Consider the following 26653-nt stretch of genomic DNA (forward strand, 5'->3'; position numbering starts at 1 on the left):
CCTCTTCACGCGCTGAAGTGCTAATCGTGCTGTTCAAAGTGCAGGCTGTAAGGTGCAAACAAACAGAGGCGAGTACAAGGTTGATTCAAATCAACAAGCCGGACTTTAATCCTGTGTAACAGCTGCTTGCGGAAATGCTGATACTTCCACTGAGGGTGCCTGTTAACGTCATTGTCTTTATCATATAATGCAGTACAAGGTGTAAAACCGGGGCAGTCCGTGCTTCTTATTATGGAAGAACAGGGACTAAAAAACAGCGTCGGGTGACAGATAAGGCCCAACTGGGACGTGCATCATCAGCCCTAACTACAAGGCCAGAGGCCTTTGCTCTCATTACTTAGCTCCAGTGGCTTATAGGGGGGACCCGTTTAGCATTAAGGATTCTTAACCGGTGGCCACCAGTGCTTAATTTGTATGATATGAAGTGCCAGGGCCATTCTCGGAAGGCCACTCCAGCCTGCACCTCGCATTGTCTCTGCCAGCGCTGTCAATGGCAGTACCAACATAACACCCAACCATCGCACTCCTACAAGTGCGGCAATTCAGACTATTTCAGACCACACAAAGCTATAATAATGGCGTGAGAGGCTGGTTTAGGTCATTTTCAATGCAATTTGACCTAATAAACATGGTTGTTGAGCACAGTTCGGACAGCGCCACCACGTGGCAGACCATCACTAGAGCCCGTGCTAACAATTAAGCACCGAGCACCAGAAACCACCGGCTCATATTAAGCTCTGAGGGCCACAGGTCTGACCTTTCCACGTCTTTGAAAGTAGGACAAATGCTTAACTGAGGAAACCATCTTTGGCCTTCAAGTGGAGCTTCTGCTGGTTACATGTGCCTCTGGTGTCGGTGGTGACCCCAAGATATTTGTATTCAGTTTCCTTAACTAGGGGTTTCCCATTTATACTCCAGGCACCAGGTTTGTTTATTTTGTTACCATCTTGTTGGCAGTTGTAAAACAACGCAGTTGGTTTAGCAGTCTCTGAGGTCCTACCCTGGTCTTACTCATCAGGAGTAGATCATTGGCATTTAGAAGGTCCGAGGTGAATTTATCGCCCAATTTTAGTGAGTTTGCATTCGCCTGGTCCAACTTTCTCAAAATAAATGCATCGAACTTATCAAAAAGGAGAGGCGCCAAGACTCACCTCTGATAAAGTGTATACTCTCCTTGATAACTTATTTCTGACACCTCGTTTTAACTGAAGCCACGTGCCGGTATACAATATCTGTATTGACGTGAGTAGTTTCCATGGGGCCCCCATCTCCTAATTTCTGCCACAGTATGTCTCTCTGCACGATGTTGATCGTAGCTTTGTAGTTGACAAAGCATGTGTATAATACGGTTTTGGGCATAAAGATCTTTTCCATGCATGGAGCAAGTGCCATGAAGTTTGGCAGGGTCCCTGGTCCAAGTCTTGGAGTGATAGGCTTGTAAAACATTTTTCTCATTATGCAGGGGGGCTATTAAGTCATCGTTACCAGGGTAACTCTTATCTCCTCTATTATACATGGAGTGCGTAATAGACCCCCTCGATGCGTATGGAACACACAAAGGACACAGCTCGGCTGTCAAAAGTCAGAAGCAGCTTTAACACGCCTTCGTTATCAGTTTCCTTCTTTTCAGATCTCGCCTCACCTGCTACAACATGTTACACAGTTGGCACACTAGATAGACAGCATGTTGGTCAATGCGGTTGGCTTCGATGCGCTGGGTGCCTCATGATGGTGTCAGCTGCGGGAGTTGCTGTGTTGCTGGAAAACACAAAGCGCTGCTTATTCTCACTGCTTTGTGCAGTTATCATAGAACAGAGCAACAGCAGTATGCGGCCCAGGCGAGCTGGTTATTTATAGTAAAGATTGAGGAATTTAGCAATGAGTCAGAGACAGGGAACGAGAGACGCAATACAAAAAAGCCGAGGGGGAAGGGGGGAAGAAAGAGAATGACGACTGGAGAAGAAGAAGATGGCAGAATGTGATAAAGGCAGAATTCATCGGAGCAGAGAGGAAGTAGAGAAGGATGAGGGAGAAGATGTGGTAGGTAGCGGGGAAGAGATCGGAGTGTGGGGTAAGGAGGGCAGATAGAGGCTGTCTCCCCGAGCTGTGGCCTATAAGGCTGACAGGAGGGGTGTAACTAGCCCACACTCAGCAGATGAGGGGACAGCTTAAAAAAACAAGCGCGGCCCGTCGTGGGACGGACAGAAGATGTGCACGCGGGGACTGCCTTTACTGGCGGCAAAAAAAAAGTCCCCAGTGTATCACGCCGCCAGTAAAGCATCCAATCCCCACGTGCACATCTTCTGTCTTGTTTGTCTCCCTGCGTGCACGCTGGAATCGTATCGATTCCAAAAGGCCTCTGCATGGCAGTGCAGCGCATGCGCTGCTTTCGCCAGGCCGAGACCTAAACAAGGGATCGCCTTAATCCAGCCTGCTATGGACCCATTTCACTCCTTTATTCCCTTGTCAAGGGAGTAGGGCGCATCATTTTCAAAAGGCTGCTGGACTGGGCAGAATCGCAAAACATCCTGTCAGATTTACAATACAGCTTCCGCCCAGGGATTGGGACAATAGAGCAGAGCCTCAATTTAAATATGCCAATTGGAAAGTATGTCCATGTTAAAAAAGGGAACCTATATCTAGCATTTGTCGACTTATCTTTGGCTTTTGATTGTGTTATACATGCTAAGCTTGGCGAAAAATTGAAGGATTTGGGATTGGAGGCTCCAGTCATGAGTTTACTGAGGGATCTATACTCTGGTTGTAAAACCAGGTTTAGACACAGCAGCAGGGGAGGATGCACTGCAGCATTTAGCGTGGAGAGAGAGGTGAGACAAGGATGTATCTTGGCCCCCTTCCTGTTCCCATTATATATTAACAGTGTAGAGGAGGCACTTGCAACATCAACTAAAGACCTACCACAAATAGGAACGCGCCCTGTCCCAGCCCTCCTCTACGCTGATGATGCAGTTCTCATGGCTCGTAACCCTTAGCTCTTCAGTCCCTGCTGTCAAAGTTTTCAGAATACATGAAGGAGCTTGGTCTTCTAATCAATCTAGGGAAAACTTATATTATGAAATGTGGTAGGACAAGCAATAAATGTAGAGACATAAGAATAGACAACACCTCCATTGGCTTCACTAATACCTTTTCCTACTTGGGGATTTTATTTGATAGAGATGGTTTGTGGAGTAAAGCCATCGCTAATAGGAAATTACAATTCAACAAATCCTGAATGGCTCTCAGGAGTTTTGTAAATCGTTTGGGCACAAATCCTCCCGAGGTAATGATGAAAATCTATAAAGCCAAGTGTCTCGGTATAGCCACATACAGGGCAGGATTGTGGGGACACAGAAACTGCACAGACGTTCAAACAGTGGAAAATGAATTTTTTAGATATTTACTTGCCGTCCCTAGAAGTTTATGTTTGCCATGCGGAACTAGGGGCACAACACATTACAGACTTAATAAAACTACAACCAATTCTCCTTTGGCATAAAATATGGCCAACAGAATATACAGTGCTTAACCAAGCAATTACCGGGGACTGTCTTAAATTACGTCTGCACTCAAGAATCTCATGGTTAGCATACGTTCAACGCTTTTTATGTGATATGGGCTGCCCTGAATACTTTGAAAAACCAGATACTTTATGCACCATTAGTAAAAAAAACTTTGAAAAAGAAGGGGATGATGCACCTAGACAATCTCAGATGGACAATTGAAGCTCAAAAACCAAGTGTATCAAAAAAACAATTAATCTTAACTACTTTTAACATGCAACCTTACCTCAAGTCAGTATCGCATGGTAGGCACAGGTTGTTTTAACCTGCCTAAGACTAGGTATTTTCCATTGACTAGTCAGTTTCCCAAAAATAATTGACTGGGCAGTAAATTTTATTAATTGTCCCTGTGACAACATGATGCCTCGGTATACAATGCATGTGGTCCTTTTCGGTAAGTTTTTATAATCATTTACGGAAAAGATATATTTTACCGATTTTGTAACCGCTTTGTTTTACTCAATGTCACCCAGCATACTTATATTTGCAATCATTACCCACTCTAGAAATATGCTGCAGATTGTCGTCATTTTTATGGTCGGCATTTTATATTAGGAAGAATATGGTATTAACCCTATGATCGGACTAGATTGCACAGCTTCATATTTTTATGGATCTAGTAATGTTTAAACAAGTACTTGGTGGAAACTAGGGCTGTGTAACATATAACTCAATTATATTTGTAACTTGACCGGCTTTGTGCAATATTTTGTACCCTTGTACTCTAATTTAATCACTTGTGCACTATATTAGTTGGGGGGTCTGGGGGACCAGGCCCTATAATACTTTATTATACCGCCTATTTATATCGGCCATGGTAATTCACATGCTCCAAACACAGGCTTAGGGTATGGGGGATTATTTCTGAGAGTTTTTTTTTTTTATCCCCCAGAATATAACGATTTGGATTTTTTAATTAACATTAATATGTATGCACTTTATAAAATTTGGCAGGGAATGTTTGGCACTAAAGGTGTCTCTATATCGGATCATCTATTACATTTAATTAGGATGTGTACATAAGTATAAAACCCGCTCACAAATGGCTATTTTAAAATCTAATAATGTAGATTTTAACTAACTATTACAGTTTTTTACTTTAGGACAAGAACTGTGTAATGTTGTCTGATCTCTGTGATGCTTTTATGGGTGTATTTTATGCTTCCAAATAAAGACTATTATGACTATGACTATGTCAGTTGCAAAACAATACAAAATTCCTAATAATACAGCCTAATAAGGATTACCATAGTGCAAATTGTCTAGCTCCATGGTTTGTTCAGGTTGCTCCCTAGCCCCAAGACCCTTACCCATTACAGTAAACTATGAGATACCATGTAACAGATGCCTGCCTATGGGCTTTAACACAATGCAATAGCAATCTGATCACCCTTAAAACCTGTTTAGCACTAACTAAGTAAATCTGGCCTTCTTGGTTTGTCGTAATTTTTCATTACAAACAGGGCACATCTAAGGAATCTGACGTGACTTTTCCCAGTGAACTGATAAGGCCTCCATCCTTTAACAATAGCTTGAAACTTTAAACAGCCCTACAAAAGTGCACAGAAGTTGGAAAACACCAGTCATGCATGTATAAAATTACAAATATGCACAAAATTACATTTGGCAAACAATATACAGCCCCTCTACTTAGGGCCTAACAAGTGTCCTCACAGTAAAATTGTACTCCGAGGACTTGTAAGAGTTGGTGACCAACAACATAACCGTTGCCTACTATGGTAATCTGTGAGTTTACATGAAACCAAATACCTTTCATAATAAACAGGCCAGGCCTATGGCATCGGGCATAATATTTCCCTGCACACTAATCAAGCCAATAGCTGTTACATTGGCTTGTCACCATAACCAATTTAGGCCTACTGTACTGAGCATATGCTTTCCCACAAGGCAACCATCAGGCATATAGTCATACAAACAAATATATACACAATTACAGCTGGAAAAGCAAAACATTATCTCTCTTAACAGGACTTAACAAGGATTATCATTAGTGCAAATGTTCTATATTCATAGTTTATATGATGGTGAACCAACACCAAAAAAGATTCCAAGTAACAAAGAAACTATATGTAGTCTTTAATTCAGAGTAATAATAATCCATCCTTAAATGCCTATTGACTTTGACGTGTGATTTTTACATTCAATATGTCAGGCCAACTGCCTTTATCGTAACTTTTCATAAAAAACATTCAGGCATATGGCCTTAATCATTGGCTTGTCATAACAAACAAGTTAAGCCTGTTGTACTGAGTGGAAGCTTTCCACAAGGCAACCACTCAGCATACAGTCATAAAAGTACAAATGTATACAAAACTACAATTGGCAAAGCAAAATACTATCTTTCCTAAGAGAGCCTTGTAATCAGTAGTGTAGTGCATATCTACTATCCCCACAGTTTATTCAGGGGGATCACGAACACCAAAACCCTTGCCTAGTACAGTAATCTATGAAATTCCATTTAACAAATTACCCGCCTAAATAACAATGCATCTTTAAGAGCCTATTGTCTTCAATGCATGCTTTTCACAATACATAGGTCAGGCCTACTGGATTTGTCATAAAGTTTCAAAATAGACTGATAAAACCTATGAAATTAGGCATGCTTTTCCCAATGAACTGATGAAGGCTTTACCCTTTAACATTGGCCATACACTTGATTACTATGGTAATCTGTGAGATCTATGAAAGAAAATAGTGGGCTTCAACACACTGTAATAACATTCCACTCTTAAATGCTTATTGAGTAACATATGCGTTCCACAATAAATACATCAGGCCTACTGGCTTTTTGTGACATACATAATAAAAAGATCAGGCCTAGTGCCATGATCATTGGCTTGCCACCATAACCACCTCAGTCGTGCTGCATAGAGTATAAACATTACCACAAACGAAAAAGTGCAATACATGCAATCATTTTAGTGGAAGCACACACATTTGGACCAATCAAAATCTATACTCAGGGGGGCCAATATGTGGATGGAGCCTAAACCCCTTCCTCAGTAGGACTCTGAAAGCTCTTTTTTTGTTGATCACATAAGGTCAGATGATGGTTGCACTCTTAAGCTAAACCTAAAAATCAGTGTAGGTTAAAGTCTGTTCTCTTCTCATCTGGACTGCTGCCAGAGACAAACACTGTAAATTATCTAGTTATCTAATCACTTTAATAGCATTACAATGTTATGTGTGTGCCTCTGAAAGTTCAAACTCACGCAGCTGGATAAATACACAAAATGATCACAGCTGTGTGGAAAGGAAGCACTATTTGTGGAAGCACACAACTTCTGTCCAATCCAAACATGTACTCCTGACTCCCAACATGTGGGCAGAGCAAAAAAACCCTCTCCTGGTGATTCACACATAATTGTCTGGCAACAGTGCAGCTGTCAAACCAGACTACAAAATTGAAGCCCAGGAGCGAACCTACAGTCCTATGTCTACCAGACCCCAATGTACATTGTCAATAGTTTCAGAGCTTTGCACTTTTCTGTAGGTATTCTCTATTGCTGTTCCTAAACAGATATTCTTGAATATCCCACCCCATCTATAAAAGCCACCACACATTTGTGATAGTCTTCTCAATCATAGGATGGATTGATTGGAAAGACAGCACCAATATTAAACCCTCCTACGATATGCTTAATACAGAAATATACGCATGCAATTTTGAAATAAACTATAAAAGGTGGGGAGATGTTTTACCAGCCCCACCATCTGATAGCACGTATGGGCGATACTTATTGGCTGTCTCACCCTCTATGCCCATGGACATTTGGAAGGATGGAATACAGACAGCAAAAATGACGCACAGCTGCAGCAATTATGTCACTGCACTCTGAGCCTGTGAACAGCAGTTGCTCAGCGAAACACGAAGCCCACTAACCCGCTCTGGTGCAAGGGGAAGTTCTGGAGCAGGCTGGGAGGTTCATTGGTCTGGAGGAGGTTTTCATGGCAAGAAATGGGGGATGGTTTTACAGGGTGCTATGGACGAAGCTAGGGGTAACAGGAAAAAGAACAATTGAAAGTCAATAAAGAGAAAAGGGAAGGAATAAAGACTTGGTCCTGGGGTGGGAAATTCGCTGAAGTGGAAAAGAAACAGTGGGGCAGGAAAAAGGCCAGAGGGGCCGGAGCAATACAGAAACAGAAATTGTCAAGTCGAAGTTATTGAGCAGTATGTTAAAGTGAGAGGTGGGAACTGTTTAGGGGTGGGTATGGGTTACTTGATATTTGTTAGAAGATTGTGAGGACACATTCATTTGTGCGGCAGGAAGCCGAAGGATGTTATTTTGTGTGCTCCAGCTTGCTCTCGAATAAAGCAGACTTTTGACAACCACAAAGGTTGCTGGAGAGATATTCCTCCCTGCACCCCTTTTTGTCAGTGTACTTTAAACAGCTCAACTTGTGTTACCCTGTGTCCTACCCTCCTACATTTCGATATCTTATAAATAGCCTATTAAAAGTGTTCCTGTTTTCTTTAACGTATCTGTCGGTGTGTATAAACATCCCAGCACATGTTCCCTGTCCCCTTCATAGGCCTTGAGCCAACCATGTTATCGGTACCACTTGGGGGGATGGGTTCTAATATTATTTATTGGCAAGGTATGGAAGCCTAGAGATGGAAAATATGTGATAGCATGTCATAACTCTTTGCCTTTTGTGTATTACCACTCCACTCCCAAGATACCTTGATGTAAATGGACATTTTTTCATAATATTTATTATTGTGAATTTTATTATTAAAATTACAATTACTGTCAATGTGATTATATAAATTGATAATTATATTATTAAGTATGATTATATTAAGTACTACGCAAAGGCAACAGAGATCGTATGGAAGCATAAAGCACTGTACAACAGAATCATTCTTCGAATGTGCACATTTCACACCATTTGCAATATCATGTCCATTCTTGGAAAACGCTGGCCTTCGCAACCTTTGAATTAAAGCAGACATGATAGCAGAAGGAGCAATAGCATCAGTACTAGATGGTTGCATGTACAATTGTGCAGTTCAAGTACACAAGTGTGTATATGAAGCTATGTTGAGACTGGCGTGGTTGGAATTCATCTCCTGGGTGGAGAAGAATTGCGAAGAGAATATTCAGGTAGTCTACTCCTTCATGGAGTATGTTAAGGACTTTGCAAAAGACATATGCCAACAGACATTAGACGACCTCTTACAGAATGCTGCCTTTGCTGAAGTAAAACATCTTTGGGATGTATTCTGGGAACATCTTCGTCATGACAATGGAGCTCTCTCTGCACTTTGGATGTTGTATGTGGATGTTGTTGAAAATGTCTTGCTGGCTCTGCTGCGTGCTGCTTGAGAAGGAATTTGGCATTTACATCTTACCGCCATACACTCTATGATCCCATGGTGTTTTGTGTGTGACAAGATAAACTACGCTAGATATCTTCCTGTATACTATGGCAAAATGACATTACTTGCAGTAAAACACCCAGAGATACACCACAATTTCATCAAGGAATGCTTTTCAGTTCAACTGTCAGATGTTAATCCATTTGGACGAACTCAGGTCGATCAAGCAATGGAGGTAACAGTCAACAAAGACACAAACACTCTGGGTGGTACGACAGGGTTCAACCTCAAGGCGGGTGCTGTGAAAAGATATTATATAACAGCTGAACACTGAAGCGTCTTTTTGGGTCAGATAAGGGAAATGGTACATACCAACAGACCAGATCTTAGTCACGCAGACCTACATAAATCACACATTGAAAAAGGCGAAGATACTGTTACTGGAGCTGTTAGTCTTGTTCAAAGCTGTATAAACGCATTTATTGGGCCATCATGATGTCATTAGTCTCTCCACAGCAAAGAAGCATCGCAAGACATAGTATCCGACATAATGAAGGTGCATGAAATGGGTGAACAGTGCTATACAGACTTCAAACTTGAGAGACTTGAGAAGCATTCACCGATTAAGAAGTTTCATGACCCAATGAAAACGAACAAACTAAAAACCTTCCCTAACATGCCCAAGAGGAGGGCAGTGAACAGCAATAGCAGTACAATCATCATGAAAGCAGACAAAGCACTATTTGGTTGAATCATTGTGACAGCACAGAATCGGAACCTTCAGATAGCGGATGTACTTTCTCATCCCTTAGGACCTTCACCATGGGCTTTAGCAACTCCAGAAGGTCTGTTACAAAAGACAAACAAAGCTGCTTTAGCAAAATACTTGCAGAAAAATGTACCCTTGCTGAGAAAATACCTGGAAATTCAGCCCGCTGATTTATGGTAGGGTTCTTGTTCAGAGAGTAAAAAACAGAGGAATCAAACTTTGGTGAGGTGGCTATGTCTGTCTTGTCCATGGCTTTGCAGGAAGGAAATAGAAGTCAAAGAATCGATGTTGTGTTTGATACGTACAATAAGACGTCTATTAAGAACAGCAGAAGGAAATTCAAGGGTAAGAACTCGGGCAGCAGTTACAGAGCATTTCACCTTCCCAGATTGTTAGACAGTGAAGGAAATTCCCAAGTTACAAAGGAATAAAACAACTCTCATCACATTTCTTGTTAACAAATGGAGGAAACTAGGGTATTTTGTAAAACTTGAGAATAAAACACTGTTCACAAACTATGAAGATAAATGCTACAAAATCACATCTGAAGGGAGCCACGAAGTGCTCGATCTCAACAGTACACAGCAGATGGTCGTTGTTTGCTGCATGCTGCACATGCTGCTAATGAGGGTTATGAGGCAGTAATGATAAGCTCAGATGACACCGATGTGTTTATTATGTATTTGGTATTCCATGACAAAATCATGGTTAAATTGTTTCTGAAATGTGGTATTAAAATACGCATTTAAGTCCTTGACATTGGGAAAATAGCTTCAACTCTTAGTGAAAATGCTTGTCGAGCTATGATAGGTCTCCATACGTTTACCAGATGTGGCATTAAGTGAATTTGCAGGAAAAAGAAAAGTAACTGCATTCAAAATCCTGTCTGCCTTACACAGGGAAAATGTTTGCAGCATGGAGATGAATGGGCTCTCTCCCTGAAGAACTAATGGACACATTGGAGAAATTCTCATGCTTGCTGTATGCACCAAAATCTTCAATTCATCACATGAATGACTTGCGATATCACCTATTCTGCGCAAAGAATGGTGCGATAGAGAGTTATTAACTTCCACCTTGCAGGGACTGTCTGAAGAAACATGCAGAACGTGTGAATTATCAAGTGGCTATAAGCAAGAAATGTCTTTTAAATGAGCCACAGACACCTAGTCCAATTGGGAGAGGGTGGAAGTTGGAAAAACACGAGGCAGCAGAGCAACTGGTTGTGAACTGGATGGAGAAGCACCAAGCATCTCAGGCTGTGTTAGATCTACAAGCTTGCAAATGCATCAGGAACTGCAAACTGCCAACGTGTCTGCTGTCTAAATGACCTCAAGTGCACTGTCGTGCAGACTTCCGGCCTGTGAAAATCAGACAGACACAGAGAATGATGACACCTGTTCAGAAGAAGATGATGAGAACGAATGTGAAGGATAAATTGTGTGCATGTTCACTCATTGCGTTCATTGCCTATGTAAGATGCAACAACAATTATTATTTGAAATTGTAAGTGAAAATTATGCATATAATCTATATTAATATATGAGGAATACAATGAAGTGTTATTTTTATTATTTTAAGGACTATATTGCTATTATTACAATTAAGAATCGTAAATATTTTTAAATAATATTGACTCCGGTGAAATAAGATTTATTTTTCCACATATTATGATGAATTTGTAGCTATTTATGAAAAATATGAACACCATTATTTTTTTCGGCTATGGTTGCTAATCCTATAATATCACACAAAAGGCACAAAGTGATGACCTGCTATCACATATTTTCCATCTCTAGGCATCTGTACCTTGCAAAAAAATCATGTTCGAACCCACCCCACCCAGAGTGGTACCAATGGCCTAAATTTGGAGTCCTGGCTTATGGCCTAACACCCATTTCTACCAATGTACATTGTAAACAGCCTAGCATGTATGCCCTCCCGGTGTCCTAGCCCCTTTCTGTCACTATCTTTTGTAAAAAAAAATCTAGCATCTGTCCCATATCTCCTGCACCATATCCTGTCCGCAAAGAGCCAAGCATGTGCTCCCTTTTCCTACGCCTATTTCTTTCAATGTATTGTAAAGACTTCCAGAATGTTTGACCTCTTTCCCAAATCCATTTATGTCACAGTGTGCATTAAACAGATCATCATGACGTGTTCCATGACTTTTACACCATCTGTTGATTAATGCTGTGATCTTGGTTACATGTACAGTGCTCACACCAATATGAGGCTGTCTTGAAGATCTAGGTGACGGGTTTAACAGTGGTGATAAGTGTTGTTGTTCAGGCCTAGTTAACCGAAGAACCTTTTTATTACATATAAACAGGGGGTTTAGCTTCAGGAGGTGTGTTTGTGGTGTGACACCCCCAAATTAATGCATTTTTGGCTTGGTAGTTGGGTCTGCATGACCTGGGTCAGGTCTACTATGTCTGTGTCAGTTATTCTTGTCTGGTTCAAGAATAAAGGTAAAATCAGTGGCCTCTGATGTATAACAGGAGAGCGAGAGCGTGACAGATATACACCTGGTGGCTGATGTGAAACCAGATAACCTGGAATCAATACTGGCTTCTCTACTTGTCCAAACTGTGGGATCCTAGGCAAACATTTTATTTCACAGATACTCCTTATATTTTATTATCACACAAGAGCACTTTTAAATACTTTAGTTCAGGGTGTGCACTGCACAAGCACCTTCTAAATTTGATTTAATAATCTATAGAGTTGCTCAATCTATAATAAGGATATAGGCCACACTTAGGGTTTACAAGACTACTGACTTATCTCTTAGTTCACTAAAGTCATTGTGGTTTGGGAGGGGCAAGCTATTAATGTTTTTAAGTTGATGTTTAAAAATAATCATTTTCAATAAATGCCTGTCTATGCAGTGGTATTATCGGATGTACTAAGGTTAAACTCATCTGCATGTTGAAGAGATACACTTTTTTGAATTTTTAAGAGACTGTATCATAATTTTACATCATGTGTGTTGCACGATAAACATACCAAACACATTCATGGCTTATGCCTTGGCTTCTACAGCTAAAGCCAGACCCTTGGCTAGGCCCTGGCTTGACCTGTCCTATTGATTTACTGGCACGCCCACCTTTCTTTGTGACTCAGGCAAAGTATATGGGGTTGTCAGTCGCTTGATAAAATGATTTGTAAAACGTGAGGACTGTAAACATGAAGCCCTGCCTGCATACAATGATTTGACAACTCTACCATCAGGGTGTCTTGTAGCAGAGACGAGGAAGAGTGCGTGTAGTGAAAAAACATTTAAAATATGTGATCGTACCCCAGCCCTAGTCCTGATCTCTTCCCCCTCTTTAGACTCCTGTGGATGGTTGGGATCCCCCCTCTAGGGGAGCACGTGCTGCTGTCTCCGATTGTGGATTGCCTTGTGGGTTTGTTTTTTTCTTGTTGTTCTTCAAATTTAAAATGAAACCGTATAGTGGGGTCTGGATGGTGTGGCTCTCAACGCTGTTACCTCCTGTGCATGCTCCTCCGCAGCACCACGTCTTTTATAAATGTATATCGTATGCTCCTTTCATTGCTAGCGGCCGGCCGGAAGGTTGTAGGCCCATATTTGTATATTTTTTTAATCTTGTAATAAACGGTTTAAAAAAAAAAAAAAAAAAAATATGTGATCGTAGAGCAAGATCTCTAGGCTGTTGTGTTGTATGTGACCGTGGTCATGATTTCCCAGTGAGAAACACCATGCCCAGATAGGAAAGACAGGAGCATAGCTCCATGGGGAGTGTTTGGGGTGTGACACACCTCAAATGCATTCTTGGCTTGGTAGCTGGGTGTGCAAGGTGGTGTCCGTTTTTCTCATTCTCATTTCAGTAAGAGCTTTTAACTTGTTCATTTTTTGGAGTGGAAATTACAAATATATATAGTGACTGGTTTCCCAAAAAAGTAGTAAACCGCCACCCATAGAAGTATTCCTTGTATCGTTGCAAATGGACTACATTTTGGAATTCACAACCATTAAAGTAGATAGCTTGGAAAGCTGTGCCAGTCTCAGGTTTCCAGCAATACTACTGGCAACACCCTCCCCAAAACTTCATGGGATGAATGCTTGCAAATAGTCTAAACAGGGGCAATCGCTCTGGGTGGCATTTCAACCCATCGTTTTTCGACCATTGTGCCACTATAAACAGAGACCCACCTAATGCAAATCATTACTGACCCTGCTACTCATGGGAACAGTCCATCCCAAACTCTAGCCATTTCCCCCCTCCGCCCTTTGGCCTACCACTTTGATAGTTGTAAAACCTGAGATTAACACCCCCACAAAATCCACTGAATAAACTACACACCTGCATATGAGCGTGGCTAGGCCGAGGACAAAGGAGGGAGAAAACAATGAACTGATTTCATGACCAGGTGAAGGTGCCTGTTTCCAGAGAGTGTAGTTTTCTGTACTTTATGGGATGAGGGAAGGGACGGAGAGAGCAGTGTGGCGCATGGCTACATGGATACGAAAGGGCACATATATGGTACCTTCCCAGCTTAATCCCAACCACAGCAGGCGACGCAGGGATGCTATCTGCGCCTGTTGCAGGTGTGCGCATAGACCGGGTATTCTTAGCACAGTTACCTCCAGAAGGGCCCTGAAGCTCCTGCGTGTGGCACGTGGCGTCTAAGGAATAACAAACAAACAACCAGAGGCATGAATAAACAGGTGGATGCAGTTCTTCGTTGCATGCTGCAGCTCCGCAGAAACGGAACGGAAAGTCGACTGACCTGGGAGCGGCACTCGGGGTTGCTGTGAGGGTGTCCAGCCGTGACCAGGTTGCCCATCGGTCCCTTTCCCGCAGCCCTCTTCTCCCGGGCGCTCAACCGCCGCCTCTCATGCCCTCCTCCCCCGGGCACTGAGGGCAATGAATCGCTTTGCAGTATTTAGTCCTTTGGGTCAGGGTGGGGGTGAGAGGGATTTACGGGCCTGGAATTCGGCCACTTGGAATAAATAACAGCGAAAGATACGAGAGCGAGACATAGGTTCATGATCAAGGCAGGCGGATTAATTTTAACGCGTTGATCTTGGAAGCTGTTCTTCATCTGACCAAAGGAGAGGTCACCGAATGGATGATTTGGGGGCACTCTTTGATGATACACATCTGGCTTAACATCTGGGACACAACTGGGACATAAAATAGGCGCAAGCTGAGCACGCAAATAAAAGAGGCCCCCAGATAGCTCAAATTAAAAAAAGAATCCCACATTTGCACATCAGGCTAGTTTTGAACATGTGCATTTGGCAACGTATAAGAGACTGCATGCATTTGTTCATGCTGCTGGCAATGTTTGTGGTGACAGGGAATTCAACAGCAAAACCTGCCCATCGAGCCAAAAAACAGCTCCACAAACTGCTACAAAAAACGGTGCACACACTGATCGGTCATATCACCCCATCAGACACTGCTTGATTGCCGTACAGGACAGCCCAACCCTAAATTCTGTGGCACAAAAATGATAAAAAGGCAAAGACCCATCGAGACACACGCACGCACCCCGCACTCTCTCTCCCACACACCCAAACACATGTGCACACCATCAGGAGACCCTGGCAATGCGCAGGTTTACCCAATGATACTGTCCGTTTTACGTGCTAAGTCCCCTCTCACGTCAGGAATCCCTCATAATTCACGTTACAGACTCTCCCCTCAGACACTCCACTCCTATTAAGTGACACTCTAATACAACAAACATTTGAAAAACCAATAGGTATGGACAGGGGCGGGTCCTCCACAAGGGCAGAGGAGCATCGCCCCTCTACTTTCTCACAGTGCGAGCAGCAGAAACATAAAATGGTAATAACTTTCAGTTATTACCATTTAATGTTTGGTTGCAGGCGGGCGGGTGGGCGGGGCTGCTCTGCAAGCAGAATAGGGGAGAAGTGGTGTGCCTCCCCAATCCACAGTACTCAAAGACTGCCTGGAGAACATGGCCTTCTCATAAGGCCCTGGCTGGGCAGCGTCCTGACCAATCACAACGCTCCTTGCAGCTTTGTGATTGGCTGGGAAGAAGCCTGGCTGCCTGCCTCTGCTTCCTGTTCCTGCCGGTGGCAGGAGCAGAGAAGACGCGGGACCTGGCAAGCGGAATGGTACGTTTAATTTTTTATTATTAATAAATTAAAACCCGCGCAACCTCCTCTACTCGCGCGACCCCCCGCCCTTCCACCCGCGAACAATACCGTCTGCGACTGGGTCTGGTTCATTTTCGGTGACCCTGCTCTCTATCTTAGTGGCAGTGTATTCAATGAAAGGAAGGTTGCTATTTGTCATGCTAAAGATTCCTTATTAAAGATGTGATGTGGCCGAATTCCATACCCTAGGTTTACTCAGGAATGTCTGGCCGATGGTCTTTATTGCCTGCTAAGAAGTGTGGAGGGAAGAAAACAATTTACAATTTATACTTTTCCCTCCCGTCCAGCTAAAATAACTACAGACTCCGAATTCAGATTTTGTTGATATATTACAAAGCCAGGAACAACAGAATATAGACACACCTCAAAATCAAGGTGTAAAGATACATGAAAAGTAATACAGAGACCAATCTACGAATATACTTCATACGGCACAATAGGCACAGAACAATAAATTCCAAAATCAGAAAACAGCTGAGTTTAGACACTGCATCCAAATCCCTTTACATTTGTATTTCTGAATTGCGGAATAATCTGTCCCTACTCTAATTCTAAAGTGGCATCCCCTCCTAATTTCCCAGAAGATTTTCCCAAAAGGTGTCAGCACGTGTTGACTTCCTAAGAAGTGCACTCACGTTAAATTAGTCAAGTAGCATAAAGCCACAGAGCTCGTTCTAAGATGCTCTCCTTCCTCAGTCAAAAGCAGAAGTCCTGCAAATCTGTCCCTTTGCCTAATACAAAAAGACAAAGTTACACCCCTAACGGGTCACATGGTACATTATTCTGTGAACACCTTCTTGAGTAGCTTTCCACAAAAGTCCAATTAATTTCACAGCTTTCTCCACCGACCTTGGTTCCCAAGTTCCACCAGACATGTAAGGTGTCCTCCCTTCCCTCTGTCCGAGCTCTTCAAAGGCATTCCATTCCTCCCATGTATCTTCTTAAATCTAAAATAACAAGGTCAAATTCCTGCACCTGCTGTAGGGGTGAAAAGAAAACTTTCTACACACATCAATTTTAATTTGCTCCTGACCTAAGGTCCAACGAGAAGAAATGAAACCTTAAAGAAAACGAAAGTTAGGTCTACATTTCTGGCTAACCTAAGAACGTTCTTTAATATGCACTCGTTATAAAGGCCTTGATATGAGTCCTATAGCAGTGAATACATTTGGTTTGCCTAGTCATTATGTTTTCTTCTAAATAAGTGCAAAACACTAATCAATCCTGTAAAGAACGTCACAATTTCATTCTACAGATTCTCACGTGAAGATATAAAACATCGTTTTAATATGCACACATTTCAAAAAAACATTGAATATATGTATATATGAGTTCAGTTTGCACATGAATATAATGCGCCCCTTACAATTTCAGAGCGTCGAGCGCTCTATCAATTTCCCCCCTCTGATGACAAGTGTCATCAAACACAACACTTTCTCTTATCCCGTTCTCCTCGCAGAAAAGATCGACCTAAACAGAAGTTGTAGCCTGTCTTCCCTGCCTGAACTTTTCCAGATTCTTAAGGTTCTGATAGTGACTGTCCTGCAGTCTTTCCATCTGCCTTTCCCGTCTCCTGAGGGAACTCTCAGCCTGTCTTGCTTTGTGCCACTTAAAAGATCTAAAGGCACCCCGCAATACAATAATAGAAATCACGACTATTATGGAAGGTTTTAAGATATAACCAGTAATTCCTTGTCCCAAACTCCCAAACCAACTTCCAACTCTTCCAAATCCTTGGTCAATTTTATCGCAGATCCCATCTGTTGCCAAAACATGTACGTCGCGATGTATCTCAGTGATGTTACTTATATATCTCTTCACATCCTTGCTATTGGTTGGAAGGTTGGAATATAAGTACAATGGTAAACACCCAAAATATCGATTCCAAAATATCTACTGCGCAGAATATCAAAGTTAAAATATAGAGTGGACAGAATATCGACTCTACAAAATATAGATAGGTCAGAATATCGAAATTGGGGTACAAAATATCGATTACCAAAATTTAGACCTTAAAAATATAGATTACCAAAATATAGACCTTAAAAATATCGAATACCATAATATCGAATTTTAAAATATAGATTACCATAATATCGATTTTTTTTTTGTGTTATGTATGGTAGTATATGTGTTAAAATGATGTATTATTGTTGTAATGTATGTTTAATTTATTTAAACAAATGAATGTTATGTAATTTAATTATTGCGTAATTTAATTCCGTAGCGGGTTGTGGGTTTATAGGGGAATAGGGTGGGAAGTAATTTAATTATGGTTAATTAAATGTTAATTATATTTATATGATTCATAATTAATTAATTGATAATTAAATATTAATTGGTAATTTATTTTTATTAATTGGTAATTAATTTATATTAATTGATTAATTGATAATTATGTTAATTGTATTTGTTATTAATAGGAGCGGGTTGTGGGTTTTTAGGGGAATTGGGTGGGAAGTAAATTAATTGTAATAAAGTAAATAATTAATTTATTATTTATGTGTATTGATAATTGATAATTAATTTGTAATTGGTAATTAATTATTATTAATTGGTATTACATTTTTATCAATTGATAATTAATATTTTTAAATGGTAATTAATTGTTATTAATTGGTAATTATTTTTAATTAACTTTTTATCAGTATTGATAATTAATGTCATTTTATATTTAATTTAAATCATTACTTTCCCTACTTTTGCACTCTCTGGAGTGGGAATAGTAATTTTTACCTCTACGCTATCCAACGCTTTCCCTACTGTTGCACCGTTTGGAGTTGGAATAGTAATTTTTACCCCTACGCTATCCAACGTTTTTCCTACTGTTGCACTCACTGGAGTGGGAATAGTAATTTTTACCTCTACGCTATCCAACGCTTTCCCTACTGTTGCACTCTCTGGAGTGGGAATAGTAATTTTTACCCCTACGCTATCCAACGTTTTCCCTACTGTTGCACTCACTGGAGTGGGAATAGTAATTTTTACCTCTACGCTATCCAACGCTTTCCCTACTGTTGCACTCTCTGGAGTGGGAATAGTAATTTTTACCCCTACGCTATCCAACGTTTTCCCTACTGTTGCACTCACTGGAGTGGGAATAGTCATTTTTACCCCTACGCTATCCAACGCTTTCCCTACTGTTGCACTCTCTGGAGTGGGAATAGTAATTTTTACCCCTACGCTATCCAACGTTTTCCCTACTGTTGCACTCACTGGAGTGGGAATAGTAATTTTTACCCCTACGCTATCCAACGCTTTCCCTACTGTTGCACTCTCTGGAGTGGGAATAGTCATTTTTACCCCTACGCTATCCAACGTTTTCCCTACTGTTGCACTCACTGGAGTGGGAATAGTAATTTTTACCTCTACGCTATCCAACGCTTTCCCTACTGTTGCACTCTCTGGAGTGGGAATAGTAATTTTTACCCCTACGCTATCCAACAATTTCCCTACTGTTGCACTCACTGGAGTGGGAATAGTCATTTTTACCCCTACGCTATCCAACGCTTTCCCTACTGTTGCACTCACTGGAGTGGGAATAGTAATTTTTACGCTCTCAGTATCCAACAAAATCTCGACTTTTTTTAAATTACTTATATTATGTTTACATTTTAAGCTATTTTATATTATATTATATATGTTTTATTTAATTGTTTTTAATATTTAATTAATTTTATATTATTTTTAATACATTTAAAAAATTCGATATTTTGGCTAACTATATTTTGACAGTCTATATTTTGGAATCAATATTTTAGTACTTACCTGTTTGTAGATAAGGAGTCGATATTCTGTCCCTCGATATTTTAGTGTCGATATTGTGTATAGTCTATATTTTGTCCCTCGATATTTAGTCACTGAACCAAGTACAATACTGTTGGACTCTCTAGAATTTACAGACTCCGCCTTCCTTTGCCAATAAAAAATCTAACGCAAGGCGGTTCTGAAGCACCATGACTCTTATAGAAACCATCTCCCCATCAACCAGCAATAAGGCTTGAGCTGTATTCACTGATAATTTTGAGGCAGTCGAACATATGCATTTCTTCCACATACGAAATACACATTGGGCACTATGGTCAATTTATCCAATAGAGCCTTCTTTATTATATCTTCAATTTGGAAAATGTGCTCACACTCACTCTCTCCTATGGATATTTTATCATAATATGTCTGTGGTTGTCTAATACATAGTTTCCCCTTTTGCTGCAGATCTAGAGCTATTGGACCAGAACTTCCTTATGATCTAGCTCTTCTTGGGTCCATGGAATCACCTCATGCTTGGGGTCAGGCCTAAATAATGTCTGCCTGTGTCTATCCTCTATTTGGTCCACAAATTTCTTTACTATATCAGATAACATACATGTCAAACTGTGTCTATGGGCATATGCTGTGTCTAAAGTTACTGTGGGCACAAAATACTTTGACATCCTGTCTTCTTTTTTATAATAATCATACTTAACCAAATATTTTAGTACAGGTACTTCAGGGAGCACTACATCATAATTACCATAAAACATACTCAGCAGCACGCTACACGTGATGCCATAAGTCAGAGGTAAATGATGATATCTAATACCCTCCTCCCCTGATGCTGGCAACTGCATACACACATAGCAATCCTTCGCCTCCATCGTATCCACATACTAGTACAACAACCTTGCGTATGCATTCAAAGTAAAGTCACCTTTAGAAAGATCTACATGTAATAGATAGCTAGTTTCTCTTATCATCTCCTCATCTGATTCTGATGCACCCTCCCTTATGTCTGCTGTCGATGGTGTAGGTGTCCCTCGTTCCCCTTCTTCCACAAAATTGGACTCGACTATGGATGTGATGTGATAATCACTACTGTAATAACTATGATTACCCCCACTATGAGTGGGCCTATCATGCATTTCTGCCCACGGTTCAAATTTCCAGACTCCATATTAAATCAGATCTCCAATCCGGTGCAAGAATGAAATAACAAAGTCTCTTCCCTTCTTCTTAAGGGTTTTGCACATAAAGTTCTTATTAGATTCCTTTTGTATGTCTGAAGTTCTTCTGTATTCAGTTTGAGAATGATAATCTAAAGTTCATGAATAGCCATACCTATACATTTATTCTTCTTCCACTCGGGCCTAGGTTATCTTCTTTGTAGAGCAATGTTCATATACTTTCTTGTCCTTTATTCAATTCAGTTTTCATCATAGATTATATTAGTGCCCAGAGCATCTACGAGTTCCAAGATTTCCATACGAAAGGCTGCCAATTCTTGAGCTGAAGGCTGGCAGCCAAACATTGGGAATGTAAGTTGATTTAACATCAGGAGTCTCAATCCACTCAGCCTTAGAGGATCAGGTCTTGTCAGGGTCAAAAGCCCGAGAGCCTCGACTCCTGGGATCAACAGTTAAATCTCAATAATCAATGTGGCCTCTCCGCGTCTCACTCTCCCGGACCCCAGCCTCCCGGACCTCCCTGGTCCCTGCATCTGTGTCTAGGTATGTCCACTCGGGAGCAGCGTACTTTTGACACTGCACTTGTTCTCTTTTTGATCTCCTTAGGCCTTCTTGACTTCTTTCTGTCTCACTTTGCTCAGATTCAGAAGTTTCAGAGATGGGATCAAGATCTTTTTCTGATGTAAGTCTCAGATTTAGTCTCTCTTTTCTCGCTGGTTACCCTTCACTTCCAGCCTCTGCTCTTCTTCCCACCCTGGCCTGTTCTGCTACTGTCTGATCGGCTGGATCTGACTCTGCTTCGATTCCAATGTCTCCGTCACCCTCGATGTCTGTGCCGGGATCTAGTGCAGCGCGATCCCCTTTGGCTCGAGCCAGTGAACGGTCTGCTTCAGTAGAAACCCTCACAGCTTGGCTTGTCCCTTCTTCTGAGTTTATATTCTCAGGTGAGTGTCTTCGATCGAGGGGAGCTGTTTCCCCCTAGGGTGCAAGCCTCCACACTTCACAGCTGTGCTAGTAACCAAGATCACTTGGTAGGGTCCATGCCAACGCAACTCTCAAGGCAACTCTCCCTCACGTGTTTCCTGACCAAAACCCAGTCCCCCGGGCTTAAGTCATGCAGGAGTTCTCTCGAGGTGGGTGCAATCGCAGCCTCGACCTGTTTACACACAGAATTATCCACGTCAGCCAATCCCTTGCAATAATCAAGAACCAAATCATCGGGGATGTTTATTAATGCTGTCGCTGGCACTGCAGGCAAACGCATCGCCCTCCCCATCAGTATCTCGTGGGGGGATAATCCTGTTCTCCTATCTGGAGTGTTACGCAAACTCATCAGCACCAAGGGCAGCGCATCTGGCCAGTTTAAAGACGTCGAAGAGCAAACCTTTGCCACTCTCATCTTGATAGTCCCATTTATTTGCTCCACTAGGCCAGACGCCTCCGGCCTGTAGTTACAATGCAATCTCTGATCCACTTGCAAGACAGCACACAACAGCTTCATGATCTCACTATGAAAGTGAGTTCCTCTGTCTGATTCCAATGAGATCGGAAATCCGAACTGTGGTATAACCTCTGTAAGTAACAATTTTGCCACAGTGAGAATGTCACACCTTCTTGTCGGATACGCCTCTACCCATCATGAAAAGACACACACCACCACCAAAACTTATCTCAGTCCATTGCACCTGGGCATTTCTATAAAGTCTAACTGCATCCGATTGAAAGGACTTCCTGACCTCCCAATGTGACTCAAAGCAACCACAGTTTTCTTTCCTGCATTCATCTGCTGACACCTAACACACCTATGACGCACTGCCTCAGCATACACACAGAAACCTGGATTGAACCATGTCTGACGAAACACCCTCACCATGGCGTCTCTTCCAAGGTGAACTGCTCCATGAATATGCCTCGCCATGGGACTCAATAAGCAGTTAGGTAATACTGTTCTTTCATCTGTTGACATCCAAATGTCATCAACTCTTTTCTCACAGCCTGCTCTAACCCATGCTGTTTCTTCCTCTTCAGTAACCTCTTCTTGAAGTCTCTTAATCTCATCCCAGGTTTCGGCTATAGCCAACATCATGCTGAGCTCGGTCTTTTCTGTGCTCTCTCCCACATATTCTCCATTGAAAATACAAACATGTATAGCACAAAAACGAGCCACTTCATCAGCATAGCGGTTCCCCTTGGTGACAAAATTCTCCCCCTTCCTGTGTGCTGCACATTTCACCACAGCTATTTACTTTGGTTTCTGCAGAGCTTCAAGCAGTTGTCTCACATATTCCCCATTTCTGATAGCAGATCCTGATGACTTTAAGAACGCCCTTTGTGACCCTAACTGCCAGAAGTCATGAACTACTCCGAACCCATACTGACTCTCTGTGAAGAGAGTCACTTGGACTCGGTCAGAGATGAGACATGTACGTATCAGGGCAATAATTTCCGCAAGTTGTGCAGAGTATACTCCTTGTTAACAAGCAGCTTCCACAACTCCAGAAATAGTACAAACAGCAAAAGCTGCTCTCAAACAACCTTCATTGTCTCTTAAACATGAACCATCAACAAAGAGGACTGGATCAGATTCAGGTAAAGGTTCATCAACAATGTCAGGTCTGGGCTTGGTAGAAAGCTCGGTCACATCTAGGCAGTTATCCTCTCCTTCAATAGGTGGGTATGGCATCAAAGTGGCAGGGTTTAGCATAGAACATCTTTTGAAAGAAACATTTTCAGATGCCAATATAACTTGCTCATGTTTGGTGAGCCTATTATTAGTTAAATACTGAGTTTTGGTTCACGTCATCAGGAGTTCCACCGATTGTGGAACATATACCGAAAGGGGATGACCCATCACAATACTTTCGCATCTCTCAATGCTGACACCTGTTGCAGCAACTGATCAGAGACACCCAGGCAAAGCAGAAGCCACTGGATCTAAAGTTGCTGAAAAATAGGCCACTGGTCTACGGGCACCCCCATTTGTTAACACTGCCAATGCACACCCATCTCTCTCATGACAGAAAAGCGAAAACGCTTTATTATAATCAGGCATTCCCAGAGCTGGAGCGCGACATAAGCTTTCCCTTAGCACCCGGAAGGCATTCAAACAATCGTTATCCCATGGTACTCACTCACATCCTTCCGTGTTAACCGTAACAAAGGTTTTGCCTGCAGAGAAAGGTTTGGGATCCACTGTCGACAATAGCCAACCATTCCAAAAAACATTCGGACTTCCTTCTGCGTCTTTGGAGTACCCATTTGCAAAATCGCCTCTATGCGATCTGGTAACACTTTTCTTTTTCCCTTTTCGATTCGATGCCCCAAATCCTGAACCTCAGACAAACAGTATTGAAGTTTGCCTGGGGACACCTTGTGTCCATTCTCTGCCAGATGATTCAACAAAGCCATAGTATCTATCCTCCTAGCATTTTCCATCTCTGAGGCGACCAGAAGATCATCTATGTACTGGACAAGAACTGAATTTTGTGGCATTGTCAGACCCTCAAGATTTTTTTTCAGAATTTGATTGAACATAGATGGACTTTCTGTATACCCTTGTGGGATACGGCACCATGTTACCACATGGTTCTCCAGCTGGAAAGCAAATAAAAATTGGCTCTCCTCATTAAGGGGTATCGAGAAGAATGCTTGGCATAGGTCAATGACCGTAAACCATTCAGCTTCATAATGTATTTGAAACAAGATTACAGCTGGATTCGGTACCACAGGACAATATGCAATCACAATCTCATTAACCCTTCGCAAGTCCTGCACTATTCTATACTTGTCACTAGGTTTCTGCAACCCCATTATAGGTGAATTACAGGGGCTTCCTCTAATCTCCTTCAGTATGCCTTTAGCAATCATAGATTCAATCACTGGTGTTATTCCCGCCACTGTCTCTGGTGTTAACTTATACTGTGGTGTCCTTGGGAATTCGGCATTTGTCTTAACCTGTATTTTTACTGATTTGATTCCTCGAATCAGACCTATCTCCTCTCCTGTGAAATCCCACACCATGGGATTCACAGAGTCCCTCAAATCTAACAGTAATTCTTCTCTGGTTAGTACAATGAACATTTACACACACAAATTCTGACTTGCCACCTTAAAGGCAGAATCGTCATCACAGTTCTGTAAGTTCACCCCCTTCGGAGTACAATAGATGGCACAATTTAACTTACACAGGAGATCACGTCCTAACAGACAAACTTGTCTCGAATCACACTCTACAAATTGGTGTCAGTCCTGGAAGATTCCTATTTTCACAGGTAACTCATTGGTGAGGGGGTTGGTCATCTTCTGATTAGTGACTCCTACCACTTGGATCGATTGTCCAGAAAGGGATGAGTTGGGGACTACCGCTGACCTCACAGTAGATCGGACTGCACCAGTGTCAATTAAAAACGTAATCAGGTGACCGTTGACATCACCCTCCACAAATGGTCCCCTCTTATCTACTTCTAAGACTGCTCCTAAGGTGCAGTCCTCCTCCCCCTCTTGCACCTCCCTTGTGATAGGTTCTGATCACAAGTGTCAGTCAATTCAATAAAGGGCATGTGCTGATACACATAATTTCCTGCAGAAATCGTGGGGGGTTGAGGCACCTGGACCTGAGGTTCTGAACTTCCCCCATACATGGACTTAGGTCTAGTCACGATGTTCAGTCCATCAGATACCTTTTCTCATTTTGCCTTTTATTGGCAGGATTTGAGTGACACTCGCACTTCCAATGCCCGATTTTGTCACAATAATGACAGGCAGTGTTTCTCCTTGGGTTAACCCATTCAGTTCCTGTCCCTGTATCCATTCCTCGTCCTCTCCCCTGGGTGGACCGTCATGTTATGTCCCATTCCTCGACCACTCCCTTGCCGTCGACTCATTATACCTCCATTACCCTGCATTAGGTCTGGTCTTTCGGAATTCCTCAACTGTTCCATAATCAACTTATCCTTCATTTTCCTATGTGTGGACTCTACCTGATCACTACAGTACTTGGCATAACACAGAATTTCGTCCACTGACGTATTCAGCCAACATATCAAATATTGCTGAATCATCAAATTTATTTCAGCCCTCAATCTTAACACAAGTTTCGAGACAAACTGTCCCATATCTTTTTTTCAAGGGCATCTAGGCCACTATGCTGTTTAAAGGCCAATAAGAGTCTCTTGTAATAATCATGCACTGATTCTTTTGGCTCTTAGGTGGTACGATCAATCTTGAGCCACAATAGTTTGAGGGGCTACTTTGGACTGGAGCCATGTAATTGCCTGTTCATTAAACACAATACATCAGAGCACACCCAATCGTTATATCTATAATCCAACTAGGAGGTCAGAGAAAGGAAAAAGCAATGAACATTTTTTTTCCACACAATGTGCTCCAATTATAATGATCAGGTGTCCTTTCAATTGAATTTCGAGCAAAATCTTGAAATAGGTCTTTCGGTTAACTTTTATTTCCACTTTTCAAAACACGAAGAGCAACAGCATCCGACGTACGTTTCGTCCCCTGGGCTTTTTCAAGGCTATAGTTTGGGAACTTTCATGTCCGATTGGTGCTGAAACTGCTTTGTTAAAATAGCCTCCGTATTACTTGTTGCCGAAAAATTTACAGATGAAGTCTCACCCAATGACGGGCAATATAGAAGTAATGTCGGGATGTCGAATCCTTTTCAAGCGCTGCCTCGCATTACTGAGGACTGCTTCATTCTTTTATAGCTCATGAAATTATTCGGACCTTGTTACGTCCATTCTGTATCTTCCTGTCTACGTCCGTGGTCTTGACCGACAGCTACGAGTTTACTGATCAGTATAATTGGAACACATTGTGTGGAAACAAAAAAAATGTAATTGCTTTTTCGTTTCTCTGACC

The 26653-nt window shown here is 41.8% G+C and overlaps 1 protein-coding gene across 1 annotated transcript in view; it reads right to left on the reverse strand.

The window, feature by feature from the left end:
- Nucleotides 1-14514, reverse strand: part of LOC146811998 (calcium-binding protein 5) — a 224175-nt gene extending 209661 nt beyond the window's left edge. The window contains exons 1-2 of the mRNA XM_085618967.1: nt 14432-14514; nt 14286-14327 (exon numbers count right to left, since the gene is read on the reverse strand). Of these exons, the coding sequence (XP_085475093.1) occupies nt 14286-14327; nt 14432-14488 (99 nt within the window). The 5' untranslated portion in view covers nt 14489-14514. The remainder of the gene's footprint in view (nt 1-14285; nt 14328-14431) is intronic.
- Nucleotides 14515-26653: the final 12139 nt, after the last annotated feature.

This window comes from Triturus cristatus, chromosome 7 (genome assembly GCF_964204655.1).
Source record: "Triturus cristatus chromosome 7, aTriCri1.1, whole genome shotgun sequence".
Classification (NCBI taxonomy): Eukaryota; Metazoa; Chordata; class Amphibia; order Caudata; family Salamandridae; genus Triturus; species Triturus cristatus.